We start from the raw sequence: 21374 nt of genomic DNA, 5'->3' as shown, positions 1-21374 counted from the left end.
ATAATTCCAAGGCCATTCCATTTTTATACCCACCACCGAAGGATGGGGGTATATTCATTTTGTCATTCCGTTTGCAACACATCGAAATATCCATTTTCGAGCCTATGGAATATATATATTCTTGATCAGCGTAAAAATCTAAGACGAGCTGGCCATGTCCGTCCGTCTGTCTGATGAAATCACGTTACAGTCTTTTAAAATAGAGATATTTAGATGAAACTTTGCAGAGATTCTTTTTCTTGTCCATAAGCAGGTTAAGATAGAAGATGGGCTATATCTTGGACTATATCTTGGTATATATCCCCATATAGACCGATCCGCCGATTTAGAGTCTTAGGCCCACAAAAGCCACATTTATTATCCGATTTACCTGAAATTTGAGACAGTGAGTTGTGTTAGGCACTTCGACATCCTTCTTCAATTAGGCCCAGATCGGTCCAGATTTGGATATAGCTTCCATATAGATCGATCTCTCGATTTAAGGTCTAGGGCCCATAAAAGGCGCATTTATTGTCCGATGTCGCCGAAATTAGGGACAGTGAGTTGTGTTGGGCCCTTCGACATTCTTTTTCAATTTGGCTCAGATCGGTCCAGATTTGGATATAGCTGCCATATATAGACCGATCTCTCGATTTAAGGTTTTGGGCCCATAAAAGGCGCATTTATTGTCCGATTTCGTTGAAATTTGGGACAGTGAGTTGTGTTGCATTTTTCTGCAGCTTGGCCCAAATCGGTCCAGATTTGGATATAGCTACCATATAGGCCGATATCTCGATTTAAAGTCTTGGCCCCATAAAAGGCGAATTTATAATCCGATTTCACTGAAATTTGACACAGTGACTTATGTTGGGCTTTTCGACATCCGTGTCGTATATGTTTCAGATCGGTTTATTTTTAGATATAGCAACTAAAAAGATCAATATTTTGTTATACACAATTGAACAATGACTTGTACTTATTAGTATTTGGTCCAAATCGAAACATATTTCGATATAGCTGCTATGGGGCATAAAGTACCCAATTTTTATCGCATTTTGACGAAAGGTGGTTTGCATATATACCCGAGGTGGTGGGTATCCAAAGTTCGGCCCGACCGAACTTTTTGCTTGTTAATGATGGCATAGGTTTTACTTGTCAAACGTCAAAGAATATAAGATTCAAAAGTGACAGCTACCACATACCGGGTGATTCAAAATAACACCTCTTGTTGGAAAACCCATCATGTAAGTTGATTGCCTTATTCGCAAGTGCTTAATCTGTTAAGGGTTTTTGTTATTTTTAATTATAACTAATAAATTGATTATAGTATAGTTGAGGCTATAACAATTGTGTCGAAAAGTTGACTTGACGCAAAAGTCAGAATGCTAATTCTAGAATTAGGCCTTTAAAAATGTTGCTCACGTTCGTGTGTGAATAATGTTAAAAAATTCGGTAAAATAACATCATATGTAGTCATTAATTTGTAACCTATCAATCCAGTTGTTGTTTTTGTTCATATTTGATATTTCATTTACATGTATATTTGTTTACATACATATGTGCATACTTTTTCTATATTAAAGGAATCGCTGAGTTTTAGTTGTAGAATTGATTAAGTTCTGTGAACTCTTAGCTCATATTGAAATTGATAAGACATATTGTTGAAAACCGGCGATAGTTAATGAGAATCAATTTCTGAATGGAATTGAAACAGTTAATAATGTGTGCCGGACTATTTCGCACTAGCATTTCGCTCCTAATTTTGATGGCGCTTGTTTTATTGGTCGAAGACCATAAAATAACGACTTTCTCCAAGGGAGTTATGGCGAAAAGGCAATATGGAGCAGTAAAAGCACAAGTTTCGGGCTTGAATAACACAATTCAGAAAAATCGGGATTTTCATGCTGGATTTACAGACATTTTGTGGCGTTTGTTTACTGAATTTGAAGTGTTTCTGGATGATTTTGTGCAGAGTTTGTTTGAAAATACACCAAAAATATCAAAAGACACAAAAACATTATTGGCCAAATTCAGAACTTACACACTATACACTCTAAATTTGTTGAGTGACAAGTTCTTGGATGTCGGTGGCAACATAAGCAAAATCGAGACTTTGGGCGAAGAATTTCGAAACTTGGTTGAAAGTTTCGATAATCACTTCGAATGGGCAATAAATCAGCTTAATGAATCACTGATTAACAATACAGTCGAGTATGATTGGTGGACGGCGCACATTAAACATAATCTACGATCAGTAAATGATTCTCAACTATATAAGGAGGGGTGTAGAACGTTGGACGAGTTCATTCAATCCTGTAATACGGAACTTCAGAACTGCTGCAAAATTGCAATGAAACCTATGAAATCATTATGTAAAGATGCAAGTTCTCTACTTTTGGAGTCCATACATACAATCATGGACGGCATTGATCGCATCCAAACCTGTCTGGAGGATAATAAGTCGTATGACAATTATTTGATGCCCTGCTTGAATTTGCTCTACGAAGACATAAGCAATATCATATTGAGGGCAGTGCAAATTCGACAGTTTGTGGACAATATGTTGCCCTTAAGGATTCTGTACGCCAGAAAATCGTTTGCCATAGTAGTGGTAGGCATTAAGCGCCACAATAGTGCAATCGAGCCGAATATATTTGAACCATCAAATACGTAGCAAAGATTTTTAAATAGTAAATGTGTTTTTATAAATTAAGATATAACAACTAGAAAACATAAAATTAAAAATAAATTTCGCGATATTGCTTCTATTCTTCTTTGTACATTTTATCTTGCAAATTTACACACAATCAAGAAGATTTTTTCAAGAAAACAATACTTGCAGTTTTAACCCGGTTTTGGTGAAATTTGGAAGAGTATACTGGGAGATCGGCTTAAATGGCAGTTATATCTATATACTCGTATAGTTCGATCGGGGACATATTTCATAAGAGTGACGAGGGCGTCAATACAACTCATTGTTCCAACTTTCAGCGGATTCGGGTAGTAAATGTGCCACTTATGGGCTAAACACACTATACCGAAAGTGGCTCTCTTCCAGGTATATAGGGCAAGAGTTGCATTTCTTGCCCTTTCCAAAATGTTGGATTTGAAGTTCAATTTCCTGTCCAGCCAAACACCCAGGTATTTTGTGATTTCTGTAAATGAAACATTCTCTCCTCCCAAGGAGAGAGGTTCCACTGTAGGCAACTTGTATCTCCTGCTGAAAAGAACTACTCTGTCTTGCATGGATTTATACCTAGAGCACTTTCGGTAGCCCACTTTGCTGTTGCACGTAGAACTTTCTGAAGTATATCTCTTACAGTCCTGGGAAGACCGAAATTGCCACGTCATCAGCATACGCGACCACTTTTACACCTTTTTCTTCCAGAGACAATAATATATTGTTAATGGCTATATTCTAAAGTAAAGGAAACAGTACACCTCCTTGAGGTGTTCCTCTGCCGACCCACCTTTTTAGATCCACAGATCCCAAGTCTGCCGTAATGCATCTTTTAGCAAGTAAGTTTTTAATAAACTTTCTTACGTTAGAGTTGATGACTTGAAACTCCATCTTCTTCATGATTGACGTCGCTTTTACATTATTGAAAACACCTTCAATAACATATATTATATTCAATAATATATATATATATATATTCCTTGACAGCGAGAGAACCCTCCATGTAGCCGACTAGGTCGTGAAGGGCTGTTTCAGTGGATTTGCCTTTACTAAATGCATGCTGCTGCCGCGACAGACGATCTCCAGGGATCTTTGCCCTAAGAAATGTTTCTATCAACCTCTCAAGAATCTTCAGCATAAAGAATGACAGACTAATAGGATGAAAATCTTTCGCCTTCGTATGGTAGGGTTTTCCTGCTTTCGGAATGAAAATCACCTTGGTGTCCCTCCATCCCACAGGTCAATATGACATGCTGATACAAGCAGAATATATCTCCCTAAGCTAGGGAACCAGTCTATCAGACACAGCTTGTAATTCAACTGGTGATACATCATCAGGGCCTGGTACTTAAAGGAGTCGAAACTTCTTATCGCCCAAAGGATTTTTTCTCTGACACAATTTCCCTAATAACCACAGACGAATGTATACCAGTGACAACCTCTTCTGGTGCCACGTTGTCCCTTGGAGAATTTTCCGGGAAATTTTTACCAACGAGTACCTCTAGTGTTTCCTCACCAAACATTGTCCATACATTCTCTTACTTCTGAAAAAACCCCACCGTAATAGGTCTAGAGGACAGAATCTTCCTTAGCCTAGAGCAACCAGCTCTGGGGTCCACCATGGCAGTTGCTGTTTGCTCCTTGCCTTGGGACTAGGACATGCTGATACAAGCGAGCCATTCAGGGCTTCCGTGATCCGCTTGAACACTATGTCTATATCCTCCGTAGTTTCCACTTCCTTTTCTGGTCTAGAAGGGATAGACGTGCAGAATTTGTGCCGAAATTTATCCCAATCCGCCTTTCTTCTGTTTAGCCGAGGCACCACTTCTGCAGTATTTTCGCCTAAACTGAAACTAATATAACGATGATCAGAGAATCTGTAGTCATCCAACACATCCCAAACGCATATTCTTCCACTTCCCATACAAAGGTAATATCGAGTACCTTCTTCCTGTTACTGGTAACAAAGGTCGGTTTATCCCCTTTATTAAAAATCGCCAGATTGCAAGTTATAATATATTCAATAAGCATCTCACCCCTTTCGTTGACATCCGAACTCCCCTATATCTGGTGATGTGCATTAGCATCACTTCCTACAATGAGGCTCTTCTTGCCTACAGAAGCGGCTTCAACCAGCAACTTAAGGTTTGAAGGTGGCATCTCTGAATCGAGTGGCATGTATAGGGATGCCAGCCAGTAATGAGACTTGTTTATTTCAAGGCTGGCTACTACTAAATCTTCAGTGCCTATCGATGGAAGAAGAAAAACATTTATACTTACTGGAATGGTGGTTAACGATCGAATTTTTGAACATGTGTGGAACTCTGTAAAGGGTCCACCCATACAAATCATGAGCTACGAGTTTAGAGGGGGCATCTTTACTCTGCGTTTTGCGTCGGCGGAATTTATTGATACCGTCAAACAGCTCGTCGGAGGTATTCACGCTCCCTGGGAGGGCGCAAAGCTCGACCTGGTGAGAAAGATAGATATCCCCCAGCTCACAAAGGCTACGGTCTTCATCAAGGGATGGGGCAGTAGATTAGCGACGGAACGCATGTTGGGAGGAAGGAACTCTCTTCGTGGTTGGCATTGATCAAGTCTCCGTGACAAGTTTGGCTAAGACTAAAGTCATGGCGCACTACGGGAGCAAAGCTGTCTTTTTCAGGATTGGGAAGACTAGGATAAGCAGAAATTTTCATTCTGCGACATCAGGCCGTGCAGTGGCAGGTGACTCAACACCGCTCAACAAACAGGGGGCCGACAACGAGACAATCGCGGCATCTCTCAATATTGGAAAGACTAGGATATGCAAAGTCCCTAATACTAAAATATCAGGCAGTGCAGTGGCGAGAGACCCGACGACGGACCCATCACCGACTAAATGATTCGGAATATTGGGATAGGTAAAGATCCTAATATTGGAACATTAGGCAGCGCAACAACAGGAGTCTCGATGCAGCTCAACGAACAGGGAGCCGATGATGGTACCATCACCTACTCCCAAGAAGATAGGCAAAGATCCTAGAATTGAAACTCAGGCAGTACAGTGAATGAACACCCAATTCAGCTTAACGAACAGGGACCCGACGATGGAACCATTACCGACTTTATGAAGAGTCAGAAGACTAGACTAGGCAAAGAACCTAAAACCATGACATCAGGCAGTGACAGGAAAGTCAGTGCAGTCTTAAGTACAGGGAGTAGACGATGAGATCATCACCTACTCCCAAGATGCCCATTTACTGGAGGACCAATGATTGAGGTAATCCAGATAAACCTCCAGCGAGACCGCTATACACGCTCTGATGGAGAAAATCACCAAGGAAAATCATAAGTAACAAAGTTTCTGGACTGTACCATATCAACTACCAATTATCTATGCTAACACTGGTACTCGGCCGAGGACTTGCGTTATTTGTCAAAAAAAAAAAATTGAATTGTATATTTTCCCCAGAGTTGTCAACGTCGGATGCAACAGTGTTGGGACAGGGAGACGGTGAAGCATACCCGGCATCACTTTATCTGCCTTTCGACTGTCCGACACCGCCACCCACGATGAAGCTGCAACGACTGGTGAGGAAAGCAAAACAGACAGGAAACGAGGTACAAATAGGGTGCGCTGCGAACTCTTGGAATTTCTTGGGGAAGTACCAACACTAATAAGCGGGGCCAAGCCCTGGCAGAATTCTTGAATACTAACGACCTAATAACACTTATTGGTAACACCGCTACCTTTGTTAATAGGATTAGGGAGAAGGTATAAGATGTGACGATATGTTCGGAAAATCTAATCGATATGGATCAGGATTGGAGGGTCTTCATGGAACACTTTTTCTCTGACCATCGCTACATTAGGTTTAGAATAGCACGGCCAGCGCCGAATCCGGCGTAAAAAAGCGGAAGTTTATTGGGATGTGTATTATACAATAAGATTACCAGAGCGGCAAAACGTGCCTCTGGAAGCTTTTCTGCGAACAGGTCGATAGCGTTAATGACGCCGCCAAGATAAAAAAGTTTCTCTCAAAACCCCATGTCCAAACTGAAACCTTAGTAGACGACATGGGAGTGAGAGCAGAAACGACGGACATATTGAGGCTTTTGATGAAAACCCATTTTGCACAGGATACGACGGGGCTCACGGAGACACCGGAATCTTGGAATAATGATGTTGATCGAAGGTTTATAATTACCGAATTTATAGTGAAGGAATCCTTGAGGAGCTTCAAACCATTTAATTCACCCGGACCTGATGGAATATTTCCAGCGTTACTACAGAGAGAGGCAGACTATCTGGCGCCTCGTCTGGCCAAAATTTTCACAGCGTGCCTAGGTCTTGCATATACTCCGAAAGCCTGGCAAGAGGCAAAGGTGGTGTTTATACCCAAGCCCGGCAAGGAAAGTTATGCGACACCAAAGGCCTACAGACCCATAAGCCTTTCGTCCTTTCTGCCCATAAGCCTTTCGTCTTCTAAATACAAACAGCATGCCTATGTCAAGGGAAGGTCGGTGGAGACTGCCTTGCAAGAGGTTGTGCATAAAATAGAAGAACCCTTCGATGCCAAAACGTGCACATTGGCGGTATGTATTGACATCGAGGGGGCTTTTAACAATGTGCGGACCGACACACTGATCCAATCCTTAGGCTAGTACTGGGTGGATCCGGTCTTTAGAGACTGGATAAGCCATATGCTAAGGAACAGGTGGATAAATTGTGTGCCCCATTGCATAAATATAAAAGAGAAAGTGTCACAAGGCACGCCACGGGGGTCATTTTATCGTCACTCCTATGGTTGACCACCATAAATGAATAGGTCATAGGTACGGATGCTGACTGAGGAGGGATTTGAAACCGTCTACGCAGACGATGTTATAATACTTCCAAGGGGTATGGATCCGAACGAGCTATGCAGAAGGGCCGAAAGGGTTCCTCATATGGCATATGACTGGGCTAGACCCAGAGGTCTTAATGTTAACCCAGAGAAGACTGAAATATGCCTGTTCACGAGGAAGACGAAGGAGGCCCAATTTAATGCACCTCGTTTCCTCAATAAGACGATTTCGATATCTGACAAGGTCAAATACTTAGGTGTGATCTTGGACAGGAAAGTGAATTGGAAGTGTCACATTCAGGAACGTACTGAGAAGGCTCACAGATGTTGGGCACTACGTAGACGGGCCGTAGGCTCGAAATGGGGCCTGAATCCGCGGATAGTTCACTAACTCTACTGGAGCGTGATTAGACCAATACTTACTTAAGCCTCAGTAGTTTGGTCGACTGCTATGGACAAAATTGCAACACAAGGACCATACAACAGGTTCAAAGAACATGTTGTCTTGGCATAGGCGAAGCTTGACAGCTATGCTATGCGGCTATGAGACATAAGGCGATGGCAGAATGGATTGAGGATAAGAGCAGCTCATACCATCGCGGTATAATCGAGGCGACGATAGGAATCCTAGAAGGAAGGGAAGAGGTTTCCGATCAGATACCTGAGATGAACCTTGAGGTCGAGTGCGAAGCAACTGCTGCCATCGGCACAGTCTTGGGTTGACGGAACCCTAGTATTGCCATCTGGAAGATCATGTTACACGAATGGATCCAAACTAGAGGACAAAGTGGGCCTGGGGCCTACATTGAGAACCCAGGGACTGAGATCTGTTTTGGATCACGGGCGATCAAGAAATGCGTCAAGTGGTGTGGTGCTAACGCGTGGACGCCGAGTGTGAACATCTTTACCGAAAGAAAAATTGCTATAAGGGCAATAACAACCAGGACGGAAAGATCACTTGTTTTGAAGTGTAAGAAGGAGATTAACGCCTTCTCTGAGGATGGCAAAATGCGCATTGTTTGGGTTCCGGGCCAGAGCGGAGTAAAAGGAAATGAAAGGGCAGACGATTTGGCGGTGAAGGCCAGAGGACTGCCGTCAATAAACTTGGTCAACCCGAAGCCTTTTGTGTCGACGCAGTCCGTATTAAGGGCGTGGGCGAAGAATGCGCATGCAACATTGTGGAACAGAGAAACGGCCGGTAGGACGGCGATAATCCTATGGGGGGATCCAGATCGTGAGAAGAAGAGGCTATTACTGAAAGGAAGCAAGAAGACGGTCAGTATAACTATTGGTATCATAACGGGACACAAAGGACTACGAGTTCGCTTACGTAAAATTTGTGCGGCAAATGATAGCATGCGTAGGGCATGCGGGGAAGTTAATGAGGCGTTGGAGGATTTCCTTTGTCATTGTCCGACTTTCGCGTCTAATACATACCGGCACTTAGGTGGAGACACAATACTAGACATGGACCAACTAAGGGCAGTGGTAATTAAACCAATTAAGGATTTTGTAAGTAGCACGGAATTCCTAACTTCAAATTTTCTTTTTAGAGGTTACTTTATAGTATTTAGAGCGCACAACAAGCTGATTACTGGCTTAGGTGTATGTCCATAGTGGGATGGGCGGATTAATATCTGCACCCTATTTTCAACCTAACCTAATTAAATATTCCAATACAATAGGGTATTATTCTTTAATTGGCTATGACGGAATGTTTGTTCCACTAGCCGAACGTAGAATAGCGTTCCAAGCGCCTCGATCTTCTGCGCTCATTTTAAAATCTCTGACACTAAGTTTCGAGGTGCCTCCCACCACTTGATCTTTCCATCGGGCTTTTGGTCTTCCCGGTTTGCGTATACCACCGTGTTAGCCTTTAAAAGACTTCTTTGCTTGAGCTTCTTCATCCATTCTGACTACGTGACCTAGCCAACGCAGCCGTTGTATTTTGATGCGTGTAACTATGCTATTGTCGTCATACAGCTCGTGGTTCATGGTTCATACGTCGCCTATATTCTCCATTATCGCAAACTGGTCCATATATTTTACGAAGGATATTTCTCTCAAATACTCCAATCACTGCCTCATCTGCTTTCACAAGTACCCATGCTTTAGAACCATATCACAACACGGGTAGTATCAGTATAGTGTAATCTTCCTGGTATAGTGTAATCTGGTCTGGTATAGTGTAATCTTCCTCTGTCGAGAGGTGGCCTTGTTTCATATCTGCTTACTTAGTCCAAAGTAGCATCTATTTGCCAATATCATTTTTCGCTAAACTCAAAACTGGTATCATTTGTTTCGCTTACGGCGGTGCGCAGGTATTTAATGTTACTGACTATCTCAAAGTTGTGGTTCCCAACTTTCTCCATTTTCTTTATCTGCTCGGTTGTACAAGGAGTTTTGGGAGTTGAAACCATCTCTTTCGTCTTATCTCCATTTACTGCCAGACCCATTTTCACTGACTCTCTTTCGATTCTTTTAAAGGCTGCAGTTACTACTTCCGGTGACCGACCTATGATATCGATGTCGTCGGCATAGGTGAGTAGCATGTATTTATTGAGCCGCTAGAGGACGCAATTCTCATCCGATTTGGACGAAATTATGCATGAGGTGTTTTGATATGACTTCCAATAACTGTGCTAAGTATGGCGCAAATCGGTTCATAACCTGATATAGCTGCCATATAAACTGATCTGGCATCTTGATTTCTTAAGCCTCTAGAGGACGGATTCTCTCATGACCATTAACATACGTGTTTATTATGGTCTGAATCGGTCTATAGCCCGATACAGCTCTCATATAAATCGATCTCTCTGTTTTACTTCTTGAGGCCACAAAGGGCGCAATTCTTATTCGAATTGGCTGACATTTTACACAGGTCTCCAACATATAATTTAATTGTGGTCCAAACCGGACCGTATCTTGATATCGCTCTAATAGCAGAGCAAATCTTTTCTTATATCCTTTTGTTGCCTAAGAAGAGATGCCGGGAAAAGAACTCGACAAATGCGATCCATGGTGGAGGGTATATAAGATTCGGCCCGGCCGAACTTAGCACGCTTTTACTTGTTGTTTATAATTATTTTACTTTTCTTTTCCTTTATTTCCGGCGGCACACATACAACCGCATTTTTGAATATGACACATTAAATTTTCTTTTCCTTTATTTCCGGCGACACACATACAACCGCATTTTTGAATGCGATTTAAACGTAAAGCCCTTAATCATAATCAAAAATCGACCATTTCGCTATTTAGTAATTTATTTACTTTTTTAAATAAAAATTCATGCCACAAATTTCTTTCATATACTTATAGAAAGTAATCAGAGGCTATATGATGATGAGTGGGATTTTCCGTATGAGCATTTCACATAAGCCACAAAAGTCTATGAAAATAATCCACTGCACTGAATAGTAACTTCTATTATTAGTTTGGAACATAACATTGGTTTAGACTTTCCATCATGTGTTTTTGGGGGAAATCTAGAGGTATGCATTGCTCTTGGACTTTTGTGGATACAAGTTCATCTGCGTTACGGTGAGAGCGATATAATGATATTCGTCCCATCTTGATTTTTATATCCAAATATTGCTGTAGCTCGTCTAACTTAGCGAATAATGGTTCAAAGTCAACATCGGGATCTCGTAAAAATTTACATTTGATTTGGTAACCGCCAAAAATGAAACAATTGTATAGGCGTTGAATTCGGAATTCCAGCTGGCGCATGATGTGTTTTGCAGTCGTTTCTGTTGTGGCATACACATCGTAGGCAATGTTCAGTTCCTTTGTTGATGCACACTTAAAAATCTCAGTTGACCATAGCTGTAAAAAATCCACATAGGCACTGAAGCACCAACCTTCAAGCCGCAGGTTCCATTCTCTAAGCAAATCTCGTTGTATATCGGCAAAGTGTATAAAAACGCTTTGAATCGAACGCAAAGTATTACCAACGTATTCTAGAGATTCATCTACTATTTCCGAGAACATGACATGAAAATATTCCATTTCTGCAAAGTAGTCTGTCAGATGCATTTTTACATCGGTAGGTAGGTATCGTTGAGCCGATGGAATTTGGCGTAGCTTCTGCAATAAGGCGATGCTTTCCTTCTTGGTGACTTCAAAAAAATTTTCTGCAGCCATTGCAAACGAGTTCGCCATTTCCGATGAATATTCAAAATAGTCTGCCAGATCGTAAAGGCGTCGCACTTTGATCTTTTCACTGTCTTCCTCGATTTCATTAGCAGCCGTGTTGCGAATGTTAGATGTGGACAAATTTCTTTGAAGATTTTCAACAAAGTTCTGCAAAGTACTTTGAAGAATGGCTTTATGCCGCTCCCCGTTCTCCACTGCAGCAAAAAATTTCTGGGAAATATGGTCGCCGTTCACTAAGTGTGCCGGAGCTCCCAACCTTATAGGTATCCTTTCACATTTGCATAAAAGACTGAGCGTCAAAAGTAACGCAATATTTGCTTGAAAACACCACATTCTAATGTTTATCTTTTATAAAATGTTTGGACTAAAATGTTCCAATTTGAATAAAAAACAAAAAAAGAAAATAAATTGTTCACATCTATGTTTATCCGAATAATTATGTGCTACCACTAGCATCGCCAGCTAAATAAATGTACAATATATTCATTTCATTTGTTTACATCATACGCAGATAATATATTTTTCCTTAAGTAACGAACACATTTCAATTTCTTCTATATCGCTAGCCAACAAATTTTGAGCAATCTTTATGGAACTAATCGCTTGTACACTCACACTCATTTAAATAAATCCATTTTTTAAATTTAGAAATATAAAAATGGGTTAGCCGTTTATCTACTACAAAATTGCTATCGCCGGCTAATATAGACGCTAAGTCGAGCCAAAATCCTGAATTTGAAAAAGTGAATTGGTGAATCAGGTATAATTTGAATATAGTTGCCACAAACCGTTCTTAAGTTCAATTTATCCTACAATATTTGTAGAGCTAAAGTGGGCAATCCCATTTCCTATCCATATGTACAAACATCAAAAGTTCCGCAGTGTATGGGGTCATCTGTTGTTTAACCTACAATCATAGAAAAAAGCCTGAAAATAATAGCAAACACTGTCTGCTGACTATTAGTAGTTAATTTTACTGCTATAATTGCTGTTTTTTGCTGAGAGTGACTGCTGCTAAATTTATGATGGGGTTGTTGGATGGAGGAAATAAAATGAAATGACAGAGAATGAACTTTTTTGGAAAGAAAATAAATTTGCCTGATCACAGCTAGAAAAATAAATCTAGGTTAGTTTAGGTTTAAGTGGCAGTCTGGCATCAGACTCAGCCGTTACATAGTGAGGAGAAGTAAGATACCTACTAGATCCTACCGTTGAACCGTCCAGATATTTTTAAAATGCTCAGCAACTTGCGAATGTTCACATCAGACATCACATCACAATCAGACAAGTTCGCAAAGAAACGACAACTAAAGGCCTGCAAATGTCGCATTTTGGTAAAACGACAACAACAAGTAAAGACAAATAAAGATCCACCATCTCTGGACCCATCATCTCAGGTAAGGTATCCGGCGAAAAATGCATTCCTTATGCCCCATAGCAGCTATATCGAAATATGTTCCGATTTGGACCAAATACTAATAAGTACAAGTCATTGTTCAATTGTGTATAACAAACTATTGATCTTTTTAGTAGCTATATCGAAAAATCAACCGATTTTAACCATATACAACACGGATGTCGAAAAGTCTAGCATAAGTCACTGTGTCAAATTTCAGTAAAATCGTATTATAAATGCGCCTTTTATGGGGCCCAGACTTTAAATCGAGATATCGGTCTATATGGCAGCTATATCCAAATCTGGATCGATTTGAGCCAATTCGATTTGAATGTCCAAGAGCCTAACACATCTCACTGTCCCAAATTTCGGCGAAATCGGACAATAAATGCGCCTTCTATGGGCCCAAAACCTTAAATCGAGAGATCGGTCTGTATGGCAATTATATCCAAATCTGGACCGATCTGTGCCAAATTGCAGAAATATGTCGAGGGGCTTAATTTAACTCACTGTCCCAAATTTCGGCGAAATCGGACAATAAGTGCGCCTTTTATGGGCCCAAAGCCTTAAATCGAGAGATCGATCTATATGGCAGCTATATCCAAATCTGAACCGATCTGGGCCAAATTGAAGAAGGATGTCGAAGGGCCTAACACAATTCACTGTCCCAAATTTTGGCAAAATCGGGTTATAAATGTGGCTTTTATGGGCCTAAGATCCTAAATCGGCGGATCGGTCTATATGACAACTCGAAGGGTCTAAGACAACTCTCTGTCCCAAATTCCAGCAAAATCGGACAATAAATGTGGCTTTTATGGGCCTAAGACCCTAAATCGGCGGATCGGTCTATATGGGGGCTATATCAAGATATAGTCCGATATAGCCCATCTTCGAACTTAACCTGCTTATGGACAAAAAAAAGAATCTGTGCAAAGTTTCAGCTCAATATCTCTATTTTTAAAGACTGTAGCGTGATTCCAACAGACAGACGGACGGACTTGGCTAGATCGTCTTCGTGGGTCGGAAATGGATATTTTGATGTGTTGCAAACGGAATGACAAAATGAATATACCCCCATCCTTCGGTGGTGGGTATAAAAACACAAGGGCTGTTAGAGACTGCCATGCCGAAGCAACCACGATGACATAATCTGTTTAGTCAGCAACACGGCATACCTTCAATGCATTAGACGACAGTGTCAATTTGAGAAAAGAAAGACCAAAGAAATTTGATCATTTGGTCAAACGATTTTTTGACAAAATGGCTAAAGGCATTATAAAACCTTTATCCCTATTTTGTAATCAAAAATGGTAATGCAAATAGCTGTTAAAAACACAATTACAGATTTTTGCGGTATTTATGTTACTATATAATAGTCCTTATTGATGGAGAATGTAGGCGAGTCTTTCATCTATTGCAAACTTCTGTTAAAATAAATAGATTTAAAATAAAAAAATGTAACACATTTAAATCAACCCATCGATTCCATTGTCCAATTTTGCTGAAAACTCATATATTTGCTATTTACGGCATTTACATTGACGTAGTGTTTCTTTTTAATTTTCTTTACAATTTTTTAAAATTTTTGTTTTTATTAAAAAAGCCTAATGAAAAATTATTTTAATTTTATTAGCCACTAAGTGTTTATTGCAGGACATTATTGTTTTAGCATTATATTACCTATCATCGTGAAAATTGGATTTAGTTCTCATGACTTGCTTTATCGCCATACCAAAATTTTTTTTTAGAAACTTTAAATTTTACTTACAGAAAATTTCTAAGCCATTTTTGATGAATTTGTAAAATTATTTAAAATTGGTCATATTTGACTAGCCAATTTTTCCCCAAAACGTGATATTATATGCTAACAAATATTTCTGTTAGTTGTCTTTATTGAATGGGAATACAAACATTTTATTCTACACTTAGAAATTCTTCTAAATGTATAAAATTTATTTTCTCCATCATTCACTTAGTTATTGAAATATGCACTTTCTTGCAGAGCTCACTCGCGTATGAAATAACCCATGGCAACAAATCATGCTTCACGGCATGTTTTTTTGTTTTTGATCTACCTGAAATGATCGTCACCTACATGTCGCTATTATTGCACGTCACGCCTCTCTTGGGCTTGGCTGAGAGTGTAGTATGCAGTTGTGATGACCTGTCGTCTACTATTTTATGTGTATGGCACAACCTAACAGGACAATGGCATGCTGTCACACCTGTCATGGGTTCGTTCAAATTGGGTCGTGCAGCCCTTTAATGAGAACCTAAAGTGGAACACCCTTGCCTGCATATGTTCTATAATCTCTTCTTCCTCGACGTTCTCACAGCTTATGCAAAAGTCGTTACTTGCAACCTTTAGTCTGCCAGCATGTTTTCCGATCAGACAGTGACCTGTCATGGCAGACAAGTCTCTACCTCTTCAAGTCTAGATTTGGCCTCATAATCTTGGAATGTTCACAGCCTCTCTCCTTATCGGCGAGAGTTTTAGGATCATTCGCGCCAATCCTTTTATTATACCAACACCCTTAAAGAGCGTATAGGTTTGCCAGAGATGGCCGATGGCCTAGGCAAATTATAGGCATGCGAATATAATATAGGTTCGGTCTTGTGTTCGAGTCTTAGAACCAGGTGTCTGTTTTCGTTAAAGCCCCTGCTGACCAGTCGTCTGTCGGCTATTGGAGCCTGGCGCAGCCGTTCCACCAGTAGAGGTTTCACCACGAGCAGCTGTTGAGCTTTAGATATGCCGATTCTTTGGAAAAAGACGCAGATTAGCAACCGCCTACTGGATAACACTATCGTAGCTATACTTAACATTTTTCCCGAAAATAACTCCCTATTACGAGTAAAGAATATTCTTGCGGAGCGAAATAACAAAATCGTCCGCTCCACTCAACGGTTCAAACAAGAATCTAAAAGGGATAGTCATGCAGAATGTGTGCTGAAATTTATCCCAATCCGCTTTCTTCTGTTTAGTCGAGGAACCATTTCTGCAGTATTTTCTCCAAGTCTAAAGGTTATATAACGATGATCAGAGAAGATGTGGTCATCAAACAGTTCGTGCTCATTTCAGTACCATACGGTATTGAAATTAAAGCAACACCGTATGGAACAAAAACAATACCGGATGGTATGGATGAAATTAAAAATGATTAGTACCGTTTGGTCCCTACCTTATTACTAAACTGGTATTGGTTTTAATATCAATCTTATATTGGTTTTAGCACCAGACCGTTATTAGTTCTAGTACCAAACTGTTATTGATTATTCAACCCCCTAATTAACAAAAACAAAAATCCACAGAAAATAATTTTAATTTTATTTCGATTATTTATGTTAATAATTACAAAAAGTAATGTTACACCGTGACCAACCTCAATTCTTTGTATTCAGCAATTGATTCCCTATCCATTGATACCCAGAAGTAGTTTTCATATGAATACGCCAACACATCGTTTTCCACACACGATTCTACATCATGTTTTTGATGTAGAACATCCTTAAAACTTGTACTATTTCCTTTTTCACTGCAGGTTTCGACGCACTCAAATTGTATTAAAACATTTTATATATTTGATAAAACAATATTTTATAACGTCGTCAATATTTTAAGTAAAATATTGACGACCTGTTCCTTGTAATAAAGGTCGGTTTTTTCCCTTTATTACAAATCGCCAGATTGCAACTTATAATATACTCGATAAACAGCTCCACCTTTCGATGATGTCAGAACTTCCCCATATATGGTGATGAGCATTAGCATCACTTCCTACAATGAGGCTTTTCTTCCCTGCAGAAGCGGCTTCAACCAGCAACTTAAGGTTTGAAGGCGGCATTTCTGAATCGTGTGCCATCTATAGGGAAGCCAGCCAGTAATGAGTCTTATTTATTTCAAGGCTTGCTACTGCTAAATCTTAAGTGCTAAGCTATCGAAGAAGAAAAACATTTAGACTAAATCCCAGAATTCTTAATTCACCATTCTCCACACACCCATGGTTCCTGGATAATAACCACTTTAAATCCTCCTGCCATCACAAGGACCTTTAGTGCCGCCGAATCGGCCTTATTATGGTGGAGATTTATCTGCAGAAACCGTACCATAATCAGGATTCCGAATATCCACCGCTGTTGCGTTAGCCTCGTCTTCTGAGTCCGCCAGGAGTTCATTCTAACAAGATTAGTTCGATCTGGTCATGACGAGTTTCCTAACACATCCACGGACAGTTGAAAAACCAGTGCAACCACTCTCTCTCAGGACACTGGACAATTGCGGTGTGAACGATTCGTCCTTTGTTGCTTCACTAGCTGCTGTTGTCGAAAAATGTTTGCTGTAACAGCAGAAAGTCTTCTAAAAATGGGGCAGTAGTAATTTTTTTTCAAAAAGTTTTATATTCCATCTTAAGGCACACATGTTTTTCTTGATTTTTAAACACTAATGTGTGTTCTTCTTTATGAAAACTGCAAGATTTTTTGCTTCAAAATCTTTTATCTAAAAAAAGTTACTACAATTTGCTAATTTTTGAACAAATTTGCACTCAAAATAACGAGTACTGTTGTATTAACGCTTTTAAAGCAAAAATTAACGTCTAAAATTTTATTTTTTATTAATGTGTAGCGAATGCCTCCATTGTTGTTTTGAAGCTTAACAATTTTGTATGGATTCATTCAAAAGTTTAAAATTTTTAATTTCATATCAGTAGACTGTGTTTGCTGATATCAGCAAACTTATTGCTGTGGGTACATCGATGAAGCAAGAGACAACATAAAAAATGCATATTGGAAAAAATTTCGGCGCAGATTCCGCACGACTATCCCCCTAAGCATGAAAAAGAAGTGAAAACTGGGGAGAACATAGATATGATGGTCAAGCGGGTCACAAAGGCCCTGAATGACTTACTTGTGGCAGCATGTCCTTGAGCCAAACCAAGAGGCAAACAGCAACCTTCATGGTGGACCCCAGAACTAGTTAGTCTTGGGGAGGGTTGCAGAAAGCTCTTCAACGAGGTCTAAAACCATTGGGAAGTCTATAAGGCTGAGCTAAGAAAATACAGGGGCGAGCTGAAAACGCTCACAGTAAATCTAAGTTGGAATTCTGCAGCCACATGGACGATAAATCTGAGGCCTCTAGGTTAAGAAATATCCTATCCTCGCAGTCCGATAATATGTGGACAATTTGTGAGAAGAGTGAGGAAATACTAGAACAACCCGTTGATTCAAATTTCCCGGGAAACTCCAACGCACAATGTGGCGTCAGAAGAGGTCACTGATATGCAGGTTATTGGAGAAATTGTGTCTGAGTCTAAGGCCTTTGGGCGATAAAAAGATCTAAACCTAGAAAGGTTGAGAAAAACATATCTTCTGTCAAGGATCTCTGGAAATCCCTTGTCTGGGCGACAACATGCCTATTGTAAGGGCAAGTCCGCTGAAACAGCCCTTCACGACCTAGTCAGCTACATAGAGGGTTCTCTCGCTGTCTAGGAATATAAAATGGTAACATTGAAGGTGCGGCGTCAATCATAAAGGAGTTGGAGTTTCTGATCATCAACTCTACCGTAAGAAAGTTCATTAATGACTTACTTACTAAAATATGCATAGCGGCAGGATTGGGATCTGTGGATCTACAAAGATGGGCCAGCAGAGGAACACCTCAAGGAGGTGTACTGTGCCATTAACATATTGTTATTGTCTCTGGAAGAAAAAGGTATAAAAGTGGTCGCGTATGCTGAAGACTTGGCTATTGCGGTTAGGGGAAAGTTTCCCAGCACTCTAAGAGATATACTTCAGAAAGCTCTACGTGCAACAGCAAAGTGGGCTACCGAAAGTGGTCTAGGTATAAATCCGTGCAAGACAGAGTAGTTCTTTTCAACAGGAGATACTAGTTGCCTACAGTGGAACCTGTCTCCTTGGGAGGAGATAATGTTCCATTTAGAGAAAGCGAAAAATACCTGGGTGTTTTGCTGGACAGGAAATTGAACTTCAAATCCAACATTTTGGAAAAGGCAACTCTTGCCCTATACAACTGCAAGAGAGCCATTGGCAAAAGTTGGGGTTTTAGACCGCGCTTCATACTTTGGGTATATATTGCAGTTGTCAGACCTATAGTGCTATATGGTGTCGTGGTCTGGCGGACGGCGCTTCAAAAGTCCACACACTGTTCAGTACTCAACCGGAGCCAAAGGATGGTTTGTTTGTGCATCATAGCTGCACAACATCTGATGCACTTCATTTAATGCTACACCTAATGCCTCTGGACATTGTCGCGAGACAAATTGCTGCGACCACTGCTGTGAGGCTAAGGAAGCTTTCTAATTGGTCATACTAATTGGACATTCTAATGTCCGTCATGACAGGTCTGATCTGTAAACATGCTGATAGATTAAAAGCTGTAAGTAAAGTTTTCGTGCAGAAGATTTGAAAACGTCGAGGTAGAGAACAATGAGAACAACTGCTGTATGCATGCCCTGCACTGACAAGAAAAAGGAGTCCTATGATGGGTTTTACAGTCACTTGCCTGAACATTCGCAAGCGCACTGGCTGGTTTAACGGTACACAGAAAAAATGTCAAGCTATGTTCAATTAACAAATTTGTACATTCAATTAAAAAATTTGCAGAAATGGGACCTATTAAGGAATGTGTATTACTGATTAAGAATTTTACAATTTGGATTTATGATAAGATCAAAATTCCATTTAAAGTGGTTATTAACTCAATAAACAATTCATTTGAAATTTGTCATTTCTTTTAAACAACTTTTTTACTGTTTTAAAAAATAAATATTTGATATTTTTCACATTAATAGAAAAAAACTTTATTTTATTAGATTTAATTGCGTATGGAAAAAAATTGCCGATTTCATTTTGAGACTCTCATCATTGTCGGCGACACCGTCTGAAAAAGTAAATTAACACTTTTTCGTATTTAGGGCAAATTGCAATCCAGGGAAGGAAACGTCTTAAAGGCAATGGAAGAAATGGTTAGGTGAGGTTAGGAGAAATGTAAGAACAGCGAATTTGGTGGTATCGCGATTGGAGCAAGCAAATATTTCGGATCAAGTTTTGGAACAAGCAAATATTTCGGTCGTAGACCATGGACGTTCCAGCAACACTCGGCACCGTCACATAAAGCACGTGTAAACCAAGAATGGCTAAAAAATTATATTCTGCACTTCATTTGGTCCACAATTCCTGTCCAATACGCCAGATGCCAATCCGACGGACTATTCTATGTGGGCCACTTTTGAGAGCAAGTTAAAGATTGAATTATATTCCCGTTCAATAAATCCATTGTACAGGAATGGGTTTAAATACCGGCAGATTATATTTGTGCAGCTTGCAATTCGTTTGTTTAACTATCAGAACAAATGTCATCATATCGAGCAAAAGGGAATGGTTAAAAAATGTAGTTTATTTTCTATAATTTTTGTACTTTGAATCAATGAAAATTATTTTTGCACAAAAACATGTGGTTGTTCATATTGGAGTTTTTCCAATATAAACAGCTGTCGGCTACCCGGTAAATCTAAATAATACGCATTTTTTTATTGATAACTAGCTGACCCGGGCACGCTCCGCTGCGCCTTCTTTTACTTTTTATGGGATAAAAGTTCCTTGGAATATTTATTTTCGACAATTAAAGATCTTTTAGTGAAATACCATGCTACGAAAATAGTATATCGCTTGACTAACAATTTAACAATATAAGTGCCTTTATCTGAATCCCATATGACCTTTTTGGTCTACGAATTTAAGTTTGGATGAAAGGTGTACTCCATTCTAAAAATACTTCGTTTCAGCGCGATATTCTCATGATGTCTGATTTAGTGGTGTTTTCGGGGGAGAGGTTGTCCCCCAGATACGTGGCCCTGAAAAAATTTCAACATCGTGCTCTTCTTTTAAATACCATTTATTTAAACCCCATATTGCCATTTGCTTAAGAGGAGTTTACAGGATGAGGCGTCTCCCAAACACATGGCCCCAAAATAGGTTATCAAATTCGTTTTCTAATCTCAAATACCTTTCATTTGAGCCACATATTGGCATGGTCGAAAAATTTTTCCCCTTTGGGGGTGTTTTGGGAAATGGGTGATGCCCTTAATACATGGTTCTACATTTGGATATAAAATTCGTATTTTACTCCCAAATAACTTTATTTGAGCGCCATATTGCGATGGTCACTTAAAAATTGCTGTTTGTGGGGTATTTTGAGAAAGGGGTAGGCCCCAGAAAATTGGTTCCGAAAATGGGTTTCAATTCTTGCTCTACCCCCCAATACCTTTCATTTAAGCCCCACATTAAATATGCCTGATTTAGGGGTGTTTTGGTGTAG

At 39.9% G+C, this 21374-nt stretch overlaps 2 protein-coding genes across 3 annotated transcripts in view; one reads left to right on the top strand and one right to left on the bottom strand.

The window, feature by feature from the left end:
* Positions 1 to 21374, top strand: part of LOC106090267 (calcium/calmodulin-dependent protein kinase kinase 1) — a 76704-nt gene that overhangs the window by 12600 nt on the left and 42730 nt on the right. The window lies entirely within an intron of this gene.
* Positions 10737 to 12111, bottom strand: LOC106095172 (uncharacterized). The gene has a single exon (XM_013262417.2). The coding sequence runs from the start codon at positions 11977 to 11979 to the stop codon at positions 10921 to 10923; it is 1059 nt and encodes a 352-aa protein (XP_013117871.2). The 5' UTR covers positions 11980 to 12111; the 3' UTR covers positions 10737 to 10920.

This window comes from Stomoxys calcitrans, chromosome 2 (assembly GCF_963082655.1).
Source record: "Stomoxys calcitrans chromosome 2, idStoCalc2.1, whole genome shotgun sequence".
NCBI lineage: Eukaryota > Metazoa > Arthropoda > Insecta > Diptera > Muscidae > Stomoxys > Stomoxys calcitrans.
Note: the sequence above shows the minus strand (reverse complement) of the source record. Positions and strands in the feature narration are given on the sequence as shown.

Bases quoted from the DNA above. Each gene is read 5' to 3' on its own strand.
- LOC106095172 (XM_013262417.2), bottom strand. From the start codon at position 11,979: ATGTGGTGTTTTCAAGCAAATATTGCGTTACTTTTGACGCTCAGTCTT.